Source organism: Cyprinodon variegatus, unplaced genomic scaffold (genome assembly GCF_000732505.1).
Source record: "Cyprinodon variegatus isolate N-32 unplaced genomic scaffold, C_variegatus-1.0 Scaffold617, whole genome shotgun sequence".
NCBI classification, from domain to species: Eukaryota; Metazoa; Chordata; class Actinopteri; order Cyprinodontiformes; family Cyprinodontidae; genus Cyprinodon; species Cyprinodon variegatus.
Window position 1 is genome coordinate 74,794 of NW_015151070.1, and position 14,154 is coordinate 88,947.

Genomic DNA, 14,154 nt, shown 5'->3' on the forward strand with positions numbered 1-14,154 from the left:
GTAACTGTTGGTACCCCCTACCTGAGCTGTAGATCTTTGTAGCTCCTCCAGAGTCACCATTGTCCTCTTGGCCATTTCTCCGATTAACATTTTTTTTTGCCAAGACTGTCACTCTAGGTGAACATCCATGGACATAATTTTTTGGGGGGAAATGTCCCCTGTACTTTTTCAAACATCTGTTTCTGTCCATGCATGTTTTAGTGTCCAAAAACAACGTTACGCTACAGTACACAGACATTCTTAGAGCACTAGGACCAAGCGTAAAAAAACGCAGCTCAAGCTGAAGCCCCCTTCCCTGAGTTTAGAAAGCCAACAAGCTCCTGATTGGCCCCATGTCTTTTTTTGTGCGATTGGCTGTCCCGCCTGGAAGCTCACTTTACAAACCTCTGAAGCGCCACTGAATCGAGTCTGTGATTGGATGGTCAAACACGCTGAAGGTTGTTCTATTAAAAAATGCCCCCCCCACTCCTGAAATCAAAATTTGATCCATGTCTTGGTAGGTCTGCAGATGGTCCGTCCTCTTCAGACCTAATGGATTAAACAAAGCCGTCTCTGCAAGTACAGCATTCTCACCCCGACTGTAGAGATACAGGATTACCACTGTCTGCTGAACCTCATCCCCATGTCTCTCATAATGGGATCACCATTAAGGGTGGCCAACCTTGTTATTCCAGTGAGAATTGCTGCCCTAAAGGATTTTTCTGCATCCAATAAAATCTCCTTGTCATCAGCGGAGAAACTGAACATTTTCCACTGTTGCTCTGTTTAAATGGGAAATGAAGAGGCTTTTCATTGTTACTGGAAGAAGTGTTGTAACAACAAAGAAAAAATTAACCAAAGAAATTTCTTAACGTTGGGCACTAAACACAGAAAACAGATCCTTAAATAGTGTTTATCTTTTCAGGTAGTTGTCAGCAGCAAAACTACCTCAGTACCAGCCTGAACTGATCTGCTGGATTACAGCAGCCCAGTGGATCCTCTGCCTTTCAGAAACACTATCTTCAACATGAGGGTGTGAATAGATGGTAGATTCCGCAGAAATTGCTCCCAACTTTGTCTCATACCACTTTTCCACTGGCCAAGAAACCTGTAAACCCCGGGAAAAATCAGCTTTCATTGGCAGTGGGAGCGGCTCACTGACCCGTGTCTACCCGGGTCAAAAGACTTGGCAAGTGATGCATGTTAAAAACACCTTGGTTCTGCTGTGGGAACACCAGACCCGGGTTGACCCAAAAACTTACGTGATACAATTGAGAGCAAAATACAGACGGCAACAAACCAGGACAGTCGAGTCTGTTTCAACAGGCCGACACAACAATGTTTACATTTGATAAACATGGAGCAGCACTGACAAGAGGAATTCAGATTGGCAAAGAGCGAAACCATAAAGTACACTTACTACACCCTGACTTTCTTACATGTTGCTCTCTGTTGTTTACTTTCCTGATTTCTGTCTCACTGGTAACATCAATGCTAACAAAGTGTGATGGTGTCACCAGAAATGCAGCAGCGGTGGGACAGAAGTGATGCAGCTTGCCAGTGAGGGGTTTGACCATGCCTTTGCCAGTGGAAACAGAGCCAAATGCTGATTATTAACAGGTTGACCCCTTTTTGAAAAACCCAGGTTAACCTGCTAATTTCAGTGGAAAAGGAGCTTTAGTTTGCGCTGAAACTGGTATTTGGAGTATACCCGGATTTCATCAACTTGAATGCTCTGTTTCATTTACCTCATACCTCCAAACTGAGAAGAAAAGGGATTTCCTTTTAGACTTGATTGTGTTTCAGTTTCCAGACTGTTAAAAAGGCAACAAAATATATTTGAGATATTCCTGATGGAAAACCATAAAATGTTAAACAGCACCAGGTTCTTATACTAGTCATCATCTTCTTAACAGGGACTGGGTCGGGTCACAGGGGAAAACATCTCAACAGAGAGTCTTAGACTTCCTTTTCCCCTGACATCTCCTCTAACTCAGCTGGGGGAACCTCAGGCCAGCCAAGAGATTTGGTTTCTCCAATGTGTCTTGGGGCATCTCCTGGACCTCCTCCTGTTGGTTCATGCCTAGAACACCCCTCCAAAGGAGGCCTCCAGAAACATTATTTTAGCCAGCTCAGATGAGTCCTATTGATGTAGAAAAAAAGCATACAATAACTACCAAATGTGAATAAAAAAGATTGCTTACTAAAGTTTTTAAATATCTTAAAATAGTAAGATTGCAGAGAGTCCTGCCAACATTTGACCTCATAGCAAGGGCGTAGGTTTGATTTCTACTTTGGTAGGGACACTATTGGTCAGATGTCATTGGTCCTATACAATATGCATTTCCTTTTTTATGCTTGACGTGAGCATCAGTACTGATGAGAATTCATCATTTAATGAGAAAAGCTGCATTTCTTGCTACATTAATGCAAATTTTAAAAGCACTGCACACACTAGAGGCTGTTTATCAATGTTTGAAGATTTACCGGCTCTGATGAATGTGGAATTTGGACTATTTTCCACTTTGAAAATGGTTTCATTTGAATGACCAAGAGAGACGGAAATACTGTATTTTCTTTTTAAGATATAGAATTGTGCAGAGGTAACCCTCACTCTTATTCTTTTATCTACTATGCTCTCTTTGTATCAAGCAAAATAAAACATTCATTAAAATATTAACTTCACTTTACAAGTTAAACATCTGGGCTGCAATTACTCTGTGTAGCCCATTTCATGTATTTTATCTGGAGCTGAAAAAAGTAATTGTATTATTTGATTATTTAAATATTTGTCAACTAATTTAGTAAGTGGTTCATCATTAACTGGAGTATAGAGACTCTAAAACATAATATAAATGTAAAAGGTGCTTTTCACCAACAAAGCAACCCACATGAAAACAGTAATAGCAACAACATATCTATAAAAGGGAAACCCTCACATTTTCTTTTTCAGTCGACTGGGGCTAAGAATCAGAATTTTTGAAAGCTTACAGTCTTTGCTTGTCCATTTTTCCAGTAGTCTTTAGAAATGCTGTCTGACTAAGAATATTTAGCTTTATAAGAGAAAAAAATGAAAAAAATATATTATACTTCAGAATTAAATATTATTTTGAGATGCTACACAAATCCACAGATGGTCCACAAATCAAAACACTCTCTTGATTTTTTTACTGAACTGCAATCAGCAGATTCTGCCTGTTGTAGCGTAGATTATATTTAGTTTTCTAATTGGGACTAGTTTTGTTGCCTAATATTGATTGTAGTAAATCAGAAAGAGAGAAGGTGGAACTTGAGGCAGAAAAATGAGAGTGGAGCTAAACAGCACAGCACAGTTACGTGCGCTGCTAAGTTAAAGGGACAGGAGAGACTGGTCAAAAACTCAGAGGGAACGACAGCAGCAGCTACCAGGCAGTGACGCCTCAAGCGGAAAAGAAGTGCTGCTGCACCAACGCTTTATTGTAAATTATAAACATGTTATTCACATCATATTATTGGTAGGGACAAATAGCTTGGTCCAGAATTTTGGTAGGGACATGTTCCTATGGTCCCTATGCAAACCTACGCCCATGAGGGTCACCCAATGTAGACTGGTCCTAAGTGAAGGGCCAGAAAAAGAGCAGCCCAAAGACCATTTATGATGGGCAAAACAAATGGACATAGTGTTCCCTGGCCTGGACATGGGTCACCAGGGCCGCACTCTGCAGCCAGGCCTGAGGGTTGGACACCGCCTGGTGGCTACACTTTACCCTAGGAGCCCAGCCGTGCACAGTCCGAGGAGGAAACATGGGTCCCACTTCAAATGGGCTCACCGCCTGTAGGAGGGCCAAAGGAGGGTTGGGTGCATTGTGTGATGGGTGGCAGTCGCCAAGGGGGGGGGGGGGAATAAACCCCAGTTCTATTTTATTGTCACATTTATTGTTTTTAGAACAAACTGGTAAAATGAACCAGGGTTTTTAGTGACAAACAACTATTTTAGACTCTTGATTGAAGATTCAGAATAATATAAAAAAACTGAGTTATTAATATAATCTTTTCCAATCTGTATCTGCATCTGTTCTGTAATACCATCAAACACACCTGCTACTTTTCACCAGGGGGAGGAGGGTTACCCAGGTTATCCAGGAAATGCGGGACCACGCGGACCAAGAGTAAGCCTTTTCTGTTGGTTCCAATAAGGATCAAATAAACAAAAAATATCATAGCTAACAGTATGCATGTGTTTCAGGGACCCCAGGGACCAAGAGGGATGAAGGTGACTCTCACTTAAAGCCTGAAGATATTGAGCTCCACCCACCCCGATCTGCTGGATAATTAACGCTTCCGATTTTATTTGATTTCAGGGAGACTCAGCTACATACCCCACTCAGCGACAAATAAAAGGAGCAACAGGACCTCAAGGGCAAAAGGGAAGAACGGTAAATTCACTTCAGTTTATTTATATAGCGTCAATTCACAACACAAGTCGTCTCAAGGCTCTTTACAGTTCAACCAGAACTGTAAATACTTGTTATTGTTTTGTATAAGCTTTTCTCTTGTTGGGTACTGATTCATTTCTGTTACAGGGAGAAAATGGAAGAAGAGGAGAAACAGGCCGATCAGGACCACCAGGACCCATTGGACGTCCTGTATGCTTTGAATTTATTTGTTCCTTTTCAACTATGATATCTATATAGGGAATCATAGAGGCTGATGTAGGTTGTTTTTGTTTACAGGGAAAACCTGGACTGCCCGGAGTTCAAGGTGAAAAGGTTTGTGAGAACAGGCAGACAGTTCAGATCATGAATATGGTTTGATTTCTAAATTTTGCCTGATAAGTTTTCAGCATTGAGATCTAGCAGTTTTCAGGAGCCAGAAGAATGTATTACTGGTTCAGAAGCACTCTAATAAATTATCCAAACTGTTATTTATCAACTGACTTTTCTTGGGGGAAAAAACAACAAAACTATTATCTCTGTATTGAACATCTAGATGTTCTTGTTTCTTTAATACAAATTGGTTCTTAACCATCCCTGATGTTGTTGTTAGATGGATCTTCTTTATTTACCTGCTTGATCACGATGGTCTGAAACAGCCTCATTTTGTTTAGGGTCAACAAGGGTCCAGTCCGACGAGCCCACGAGGACAAAAGGTGAACTTCCAGGGTCCCTTTGGAAACCCACCATAATATGGTTTCTGATGTGGACAAAGACATGTCTCATTGCTGTTAATTCATCATCTCTGTTTCCTCCACCAAGATTTTCAGCAGTGTTTGATTTTCAGGGTGATCCTGGACCTCCAGGGATCCCTGGAAAGCAGGGAATAAAACTGTATGCTGAAGGACCCAAAGAGCTGAAGGTAAATGTGTCTCTAAGTTTGACATCTTGATGTGTCGGTTTCTGGATTTTCCCAAATGTTTGCTTTTGTCTTTAAGGGAGTACCAGGTGAAATAGGACCGAAAGGTTTTCCTGGACTTCCTGTGAGTGAAGCGGTTTATTATAAAAACCCTCCAACATCACATTTTTAGACTCATGTATTGATCTCCACCTGCAGGGTCTGCCAGGGAAACCTGGGATTAAAGGAGAGAAGGGCGATAAGGGAGAACCTGGACCTCTTGTGAGATCTGAAAATACTTTATAATTCATAAACTGTTGGCTTTAAAGAATCTGGAGTTAATCTGAACTTTTCTGTTGGAGCTGCAGGGTAAAAAAGGGAAGAATGGATTACCAGGAGAAGTTGGACTAAAGGTAAAAATCAGAACAAAGAAATTATCTTAAAACAGTTTGCAATGGCCTGTGGACTCCGAAACACATCACACTACATTTAGTCATTCACACACACATTGAAACCCTGGTGGTGATAAGCTAGAATGTAACCACAGCTGGCAGGGTGAAACAAATTAGACTTTCCAGCGGTTTGGTTCTTGTACTTTTATCTAGTGTTGCACCGATACCGATACTAGTATCAGACGGGTCCCCGATACTGCCCTAAAATGGTGGTATCGGTATCGGCGAGTACCAACAAATAGGGCACCGATACCATTTTGAGAGCCATAAAATTATTCAACTATTGTCACCAACTCCTGGTAGGCAATACAAAGTTCTACTGGATTCACTTTGTATTACATTTTTTCCTGCTTCACAAAGGTAGGCAGCAGCTTGACAAAGCCATGAAGGCAATTATTTTACATTATTATGGTATCGGTATCGGCCGATACTGCACAGCCAGGTATCGGTATCGGGGCCAAAAAATGGCATCGGCGCAACACTACTTTTATCTAGTCGGGTGGTTATATGCAGAACAAACCAGTCAGAAGATAATAAACAGTTTAAACTAATACAAATGCAGAATCTGGTTAAAATCTTTGCAACGTTTATTTCCTTACAGGGAGATAAAGGAGATGCTGGCCTTATCGGTCCTCCTGGTATTGATGGTGCCTTGGTGAGTTCTAAAACAGGTACCGGAACTATGGGTGCAATAGAAGAGTCTCTCTGTATTGATTGTGTTTGTGTCCCACCCATGTTCTAGGGGTTAAAGGGCAATCGAGGGCCTCCAGGTCCCCCAGGAGAAGTGAGTCTTTAGCTTTACAGAAAACAAGTGTTTAAGCAGCTTTAACACATCTTAAGCAGTAAAACAGGCAGAGCAGAAGGAACCCAAATGCATAAACTGCATGAACAGTTTGTGTATGTGGGCTGGCTGTTCGGTGGCCTTTGACTGCAGTCTGTCTGATATGCTGCTGCTTTGTTGGACATGCAGTTTATTGTTGGACCAAAAACTTTTTTACTGTTGTTTTTTATTTTTATTTTATTAGATCAGACACAACCACTCATTTCTGAAAGGCCAGCCTGGTGTCCCTGGCCCCCCCGGGCCCAAAGGATTGCCTGGGTCTCAAGGTATCAATATGATTTGAACACTTGTTTCAATCGTATTTTGCTTTTGTTTTTGTTTTGTTTTTCCAGAAAGACACTGAAAAGTAAAAACTAGAGTCCTACTTGTAATCCCTCAATTAAATGTAATTCAGCTCAGTTTAATTGCGTAACTCCAATCCACTGTATGTCCCAATGAACTTGCAAATAATAAATCAATCCGATCATACAGACAGATTCCAGGTCAGTTACATTCATTCCAATAAGATTCCAGATATAAAACAATGTAGTTAAATGCAGTTTATGATTCACAATGGTTCTAAAGTGTTCTACTTCGGCAGACCCAGAAGACTGCATTGAGTCAACAAAGCCAGAGAGGACAGTCAACAAAGAAAGAAATCTCCCTTTTAACAGCCATTAGTGCTAACTGACCTAACTTAAGGTTTGAGAAGACAGAGCAGACAAACAAAAGGAAGAAAGAAGCACTGATTTAGGAGTACTTTCCATGTGAAAGTAAATGGTAAGCTGCATTAGCAGCTCCAATAGTGGCTTCAACAAGTCAAGAAGCACATTTGAACAGATTAACTCTGGGCCAGAATCAAAGTCTAGAGGTTGAGAGAATACACCTTAAGTAAGTCACAGTTTTTGGCAGAACCTCAGCCAATAGTTATCTAGTAGAGAGACATAGTAAACAACAGATCATGTACTGTATGGAAGAAGAACATGAACGGCCCAGTCTATGTCCATCCCTACAAGACATTGTCATATCCAACAATAACCAGAGCAGATGGAGCCACCACCATTAGATAAAACAAAACACACAAAAAAAACAGTGAGAACATAAAGTTAAGATAACCAATGAAAATTAGAGTGGAGAATATAATACACATTTCTGTCTGCATCTCCATGTTTTACTGTCTTGTTATCTAATTAATGATGAGAGTTGATGTTTTAAAAAATGAGTGACATAAAAAATCTGATCTGATCTGTTTCAGGACCGACTGGTCCTCCTGGAGTGATGGGCGAGTCAGGTATAAAATAATTCAGTGTTCTTGTTCTCCATAACCAAGGTTGGTGCTGATTAAACCCAATCAAGAGATCTTTAAAACTAACATGTAAAGAAGTGATGGGATCTTTCAACCTTATTTACTGGGACATGTTTTAAGACAGGCTTGGTTTTAATTATAATCTCTATACAGCATTATTAAGTTAATGTTATGGTTCCCTGCTTTTTCAATCTCTTTTTGAGTTTTCAGTTATCTATGTTTTTCTGTTTCGTTGATCTTTCGTTTCTTTTCCATTTTTGTTATATTTAAGCTGTGTTGGTTTTTTTTGAGTTACTCTCTGTTGCCCCCTTGTGCCTGTCTCCTTTCCCCTACGTTCCTTCTAGTTACTTCTATCTACACCTGTTCCATTTCAGGTGATTTGCCCATTCTTTGTTCTGTCCCCCAGATATACACCTCCTATGCAGTTCCTCACGGCTGGTTTCTCGTTGTTTCTTGGCTCCCCATGTGTCTTTTTCCCTGGTGTCTCATGGTTCTTGGTTTTCTGCATACTGTTCTTGGATTTTGTCTCTGTTGCCTTTGTCATTAAATCAGCAAAACTCATCTCTGCCTCCTCATCTCTGCATTTGGGTCCTCAACCAACTTCCACAAAACCTGACACTTAACAAATGAAACTGACTTGTCATACAACCATAAACCACAGTTCTCTTTTGACTTTATCCTGTGAGTAATACTTAAAGGGGTCATAGAATAATTCTATAGGCTATTTGATGCTGGTCCTGAAGGTCTCTGAATAGGATGTGTAACATAGGTTCGGCTTAAAATGGCATATTTGCTGTTCTATGAGCCTTAATGCAAGCCTGGTTAAAAGGCCTAGAATGAAACAACAGGTTTTCTTCCTTTTATGGTATGCTCATGAATATTTAGATGAGCTGTGCGCTGATTGGTTGTTTACAATGGGCGAAGCTGCTGAGCAAAGACACATCATAGCAACAAGCACTGACTCACTGAAACATCAAATTGTTGATATGGTAGGGTGACCAGACGTTCCTTTTTTCCCAGACATGTCCTACTTTTCATACCTAAGAAAATGTCGGGGGGGAATTTCGAAATCGTTCAGGATTTTGGTCGACTACAGTGCAGCACATAGTCGAAACAGGGAGCCAGTGGAAGACAGAGCGACTGAACCCAACCCGGTGATGGTACGCTGGACAACAGCTGCCCTGTGCTTCCAACCCTTACCGGGAAGGTGAGGGGGAAGCACGGTGCTCCCCTTCGCCTGACATAAGGCAGACATAAGGCAGGCATGCTAAGGGAAGCAGGAGTGCTTCCCTTACCGTGCTTCCTCCCCCCGCAGTAAGGCAGACAGGGGAACCATACTGTCACCGGGTCAGGTTCAGTCGCTCCGTGCCCTGCTGGGGTCCAGTCCAGTCAGCGGCTCAGCAGCGTCAAATTGGGGCTTCGTTAGAATTCGGCCGTTTAATGATGGAAGTTTAGAATTGTGAGATTTGCCTAGAAAGGAGGTGTCGTTGTGGTTTTAACTTCTCTTTACGCCCATTTCACCCACTAAACTATCATTAATCATCTATGACAATGTAAACTCTGTTTTGCATTCTAACATATTGATTGCTTTGCATTCAACCCATTCTTTCTTTAGAAACAAGTGTTTTGTTGTATGATTTCTGTAATACAAATATACTAATGGTTGAAAGAAGAGATCTAGTTTCAGTTGAGCTTGGGCTCAAAGATTTTTATTGTACCTCAGACTTCCCATTATTGAAATTAACATTGAACATCCACTAAATTGGAACACCAAGGACTATGGATTTTATTTATTCATTTCTGATCATATTTTGGTAGATCCTATAAGGGATTTTGATAGACGTCATCTTATAACTTAAACCTGAGACAAATCTTGTAAATTGAGCTGAATTGTCTCTTAGGACTAGATTTCACTTTTGATTTTATGGCAATTCAGTTCAAATCAACTCAGGTTTTTTAGTAGGCCCAAACAAAATTCATGTTCTATTGAATCAATCTAATATTGAAAGTGTCCTTTCAAGTCATTCCTACTGTGAAATGGAGGAATGGATGATTCAACAGAGCTATGGCTCCTTGTGAGTTTGGCACATGTATTGAATAGAAATCTTATTCTCTTTTATCAATGAAGATAATTATGTATAGATCACTCTAAAGACTTGAGAAATCAACTCAAAACCTTTCTGTGAAAAACTTGTAACTACATTTGGACTGGATTATAACTATAATTCCAGAGTTTTGGGGTTTTCAGTTTTTGTCAATTGAAAATTTCCCTCACATTTTCCACCTCAACTGTTGTGTCTTTCAAGGTATGGCTATCAGTGGACCACCAGGCTTCAGAGGATCACCTGGCTCACCTGGTCCTAAAGGAGAACCAGGAGTGCCAGGGCCAGTGGTTAGAGGACCACCTGGACCAACCGGAATCCCAGGAGCTCCTGGAGCTAAAGGAGAGCAAGGAGAACCCGGAATATTGAGTAGAGTTTTTTTGAGCTTTGAGTTCTCAATCTAATTTTCTAATGTCATTCAGAAATGAAATACCAAGATTATCTAAACCCTAAAAGAAAGTTAAGACAGAAGTGGAAAAGACAAGTGCCTCTTTGATAACTCAGCATAAGAAGATCTTCTGATTTATTATCTTTGTTCCGTTTTACCCTCAGACTATCAGCCAGGAAGAACCGGTCCTCCAGGAGAAAAAGGGGAAAGAGGACTTCCTGGACCGAGAGGAAAGAGTGGGGAGAAGGGTAATTATAATTGAGTTTCAGCTAGACCATAAATAATTAAATTACATGCACTTCAATTCAGTTTATCATCTCGAGGGACTTTACTTTACTTGACAATCCTATCAGATGATACAGTCAAACTGGTTAAAAGTTTCCTATCAAAATAATACATTTAATCAAAATAAAGCAAACTTTACTTTCTTTTCAATTAAATAAAAAGATAGCAGCAATGTTCTAAACTTTAATAAAACACACTAGAAAACAGCCCAGTCTGTGTCAGGGCAACACAGAGACACACAACCATGCACACACACACAATCGCACTTAAGGAGAATTTAGAGAAGCCAAGCTAACAGTCATGTTTTTGGACTGTGGGAAGAAACAGGAGTACCCGGAGAGAACCCACATTTGCACGGGGAGAACATGCAAACTCCATGCAGAAATACCCCGGGCCAGGAAACCAACCCAGAACCTTCTTGCTGCAAGGCAGCAGTGGTTTCCACTGTCCCACCATGCAGCCCTGAAATGGAGTTATGTCAGTTTTATTTAGTTTTATCATCAATTACTCTTTGGCAATCTACTGCTTCCTGGTCCACATCCTGGGCTGTTAGGGTTGTAGAAGACTGATAAATTTAGCCAAAATCTTTGAACAAAGAGCTGCTCCATCCAAAGTGGGATGATGCCGTCTCTCTTAATCAGACCTGGTTTTCCCAAAAAAGTTTGTCAATTCGCAATGTCTCCTACATTGTTTTCTGGACACTACCTAGAAAACCAGAAGTTGAAAGACAACATATACTGTAACTAGGGGTATCATCACTGCTCAGATCAGATAGGTAACCAGGGAAATGCAGTCCAATATTGTTTATTCCAAACTTTCTCACTGAAGAAACACTAATGTTGATAACCTCTGATTGGGGTAATCAAGTGTCATGACTGTGGGCATGATTTCAATTTAATTTAATTCAGTTTATTTGTATAGCACTAATTCACAACACATGTCATCTTAAGGCACTTTAAAGTTCAGCAAATCATACAGTCAAATTGAATAACAATAATACTGTATTGAACCTTATGCTTAGCCAACAGTTTTAGGTTGGCAGGATTGGATGTCACTCATTCTGGCCCCTTTCTGCCATGTTTCTGACTATAGAGCTGATGATTATGGGGTTGGCTTCTCAGGTGCTGCATTGGTTAGAAATATGGACAGGTTGGTAATGACTAATGGGAGGGAATCTAGAACTACTCTTTTTGCCTATAGTTATCCAGCCATCAGGGAATCATGGCTGTTTAGCATCCCATAAAGGCTGTTTAGCCACTGCGTGGCTGTGTCCCTGGTCTTGATGGCTCTGAGCTGTTGGCTACTGCACCTGGTTTAACTCCTAGATGTTCAACAGCCTGACACTAGGACTCTAGATCTCATACTCTCATCCCCAAAGCAACAAAGCATCAGGAGAGACTGAGAAGGAAGCCATAGTACCACTAACCTAGCGCAAGACTTACCACCCCTTACCAAGAGAAATAAAAAATTGTGTGAACACAAGAAGTTCCCAGTAGAACATGTGTTTAAAGGTGGTTCTGTACACTTTGAGTAACTTAGAGATATCACAGAAAAGAAAATTAAGTCTCAAATGGTGAGAGCCTAAGGACTACAGAACTTAGGTCTGCAACAACCTGCCTGTCGCACTGACTTCAAACATGATGAAGTTCTTCAAAAGGTTGGTTAAAGAACACATCGTCTCCAGTCTGCCGCCAACAAGCGACCCGTTTCAGTTTGCCTACCAACGGAACTGCTCCACTGAGGACGCCATCTCTGCTGCTCTCCACCTGAGCCTGGCACACCTGGGGGAGAAGAACACCCACGTGCAGATGCTGTTCCTGGACTTAAGTTCAGCTTTCAACATCATCATCCCACAACATCTGATGGGTCAAACTGGAACAGCTGGGATTTAATACACCCCTCTGCAACTCGCTGCTAGACTTCCTCATCAATAGACCTCAGTCAGCCCGGGTCACCTCACCTCTGATGTCATCATCCTAAGGCTCCCTTCAGGGCTGCGTCCTGAGCCCCCTGCTGTTCACCCTGATGACACACCACTGCGTCCCCAGGTTCACCACCAATCACATGGTGAAGTTTGCAGACGACACCACGGTGGTGGGCCTCATCAGAGACAACAACAACCAGAACTACAGAGAGGAGGTGGAGCAGCTGGTGGACTGGTGCAAAGATAACAGCCTGATCCTGAAAGTAGAAAAGACCAAGGAGATCATTTTGGACTTCAGGAAGAACTAGCCTAACCACGCTCCAGTGGTCATCAACAGCTCAGCTGTAGAGGTGGTCAACAGCACCAAATTCTTGGGTGTGCACATCATAGACACCCTCACCTGGAATGTAAACACCACCTCACTGATCAAAAGGACACAGAAGCGCATGTACTTCCTGTGTAGGATGAGGAGAGCCCACGTGTCCCCACCCATATAGAGTGTTCTGACCAGCTGTCTCACTGTCTGGTGTGGAGGCTGCAGCACCTCAGGCGGTAAGAAGATGAGAAGAATGGTAAGAACAGCAGAGAAGATGATCGGGGCTCCTCGTCTCTCCATTAAAGACATTTGATCCAGTGCCACTTGTCCGGATCCCGTAACATCATAAATGACCCCTCACATCCCCCCATTTGGGCTGTTCTCCCTGCTGCCCTCTGGGAAAAGGCTTCAAAGCATTCCGATGGAGGCCCAGCCGATTCTGAAACAGCTTCTTCCCCACTGTCTGTCTAAGTCTAAGTCTAACAACAAAGAGAGTCATGGATACGCCTTACCAAGAGACTTCGGCACATGTGGCATAACTCTAATCCATTTTTTTAAGTTTAAGTTATTTGTATTTTTTGTGTTACTTCAGGTCAAAAAGGGGAGATTTGTACAGTTTGTGTGACCAAGTCTTGCCCTCCTGGACTTCAGGGACCACCAGGCCAGGAGGGTAAAAGTGGGACACCAGGTAAGAAGGAGATCTGTTTTGACTAGTTTTCTCCTGGTAATAGTCAGAGAACAGACTGTGGATTTTTTTCCTCCCTAGAGTTTCCTCAAAAATGCTCCAAGAAGAATTATCCAAATCCAAAGAATTTCAAAGAACATCTTAAAGGAACTAGAAATCAACTCACCTTTCTTTTACTTTTCTTTCCAGGTCCACAAGGTTGTAGAGGGCCTGCGGGTGATAAAGGTTTCAAAGGTGTTCCAGGGCCACCTGGACCACGGGTGAGATCTCCTCTACTTCTGAAACCAACTGAATTCTGATCCACTTCCCAGGAATGTTACATAACTCACAATTCTTAGCAAAACATTTCTGGCAAACATTTGTTTGTTAATTTCTAAACAGGGTTCCATTGGTTTGCCTGGCCGTCTAGGGCTCCCGGGACCAACAGGTGATTTAGGTATCATTACTAGACTGGGGCAGAAGGGCGAAGATGGGGACAAGGGGAATCCTGGGCCACCAGGACAACAAGGGAGGGATGGATCTAATGGAGCACCAGGCCCAAAGGGTGTTCAAGGACCGCAGGGGAATCCTGTAGGTATAACCTTTGT

General features: G+C 41.8%; 1 protein-coding gene across 1 annotated transcript in view; it reads left to right on the forward strand.

Moving 5' to 3' along the window:
* Positions 1-14,154, forward strand: part of LOC107096343 (collagen alpha-5(IV) chain-like) — an 80,119-nt gene that overhangs the window by 39,179 nt on the left and 26,786 nt on the right. Inside the window, exons 8-26 of the mRNA XM_015392953.1 lie at positions 4,074-4,127; positions 4,205-4,231; positions 4,320-4,394; positions 4,542-4,604; positions 4,692-4,727; positions 5,066-5,107; positions 5,239-5,313; positions 5,390-5,434; positions 5,509-5,571; positions 5,658-5,702; positions 6,343-6,396; positions 6,484-6,525; positions 6,767-6,848; positions 7,817-7,852; positions 10,174-10,338; positions 10,522-10,605; positions 13,475-13,570; positions 13,757-13,827; positions 13,949-14,137. Coding sequence (XP_015248439.1) covers positions 4,074-4,127; positions 4,205-4,231; positions 4,320-4,394; positions 4,542-4,604; positions 4,692-4,727; positions 5,066-5,107; positions 5,239-5,313; positions 5,390-5,434; positions 5,509-5,571; positions 5,658-5,702; positions 6,343-6,396; positions 6,484-6,525; positions 6,767-6,848; positions 7,817-7,852; positions 10,174-10,338; positions 10,522-10,605; positions 13,475-13,570; positions 13,757-13,827; positions 13,949-14,137 — 1,344 coding nt within the window. The remainder of the gene's footprint in view (positions 1-4,073; positions 4,128-4,204; positions 4,232-4,319; positions 4,395-4,541; positions 4,605-4,691; positions 4,728-5,065; positions 5,108-5,238; positions 5,314-5,389; positions 5,435-5,508; positions 5,572-5,657; positions 5,703-6,342; positions 6,397-6,483; positions 6,526-6,766; positions 6,849-7,816; positions 7,853-10,173; positions 10,339-10,521; positions 10,606-13,474; positions 13,571-13,756; positions 13,828-13,948; positions 14,138-14,154) is intronic.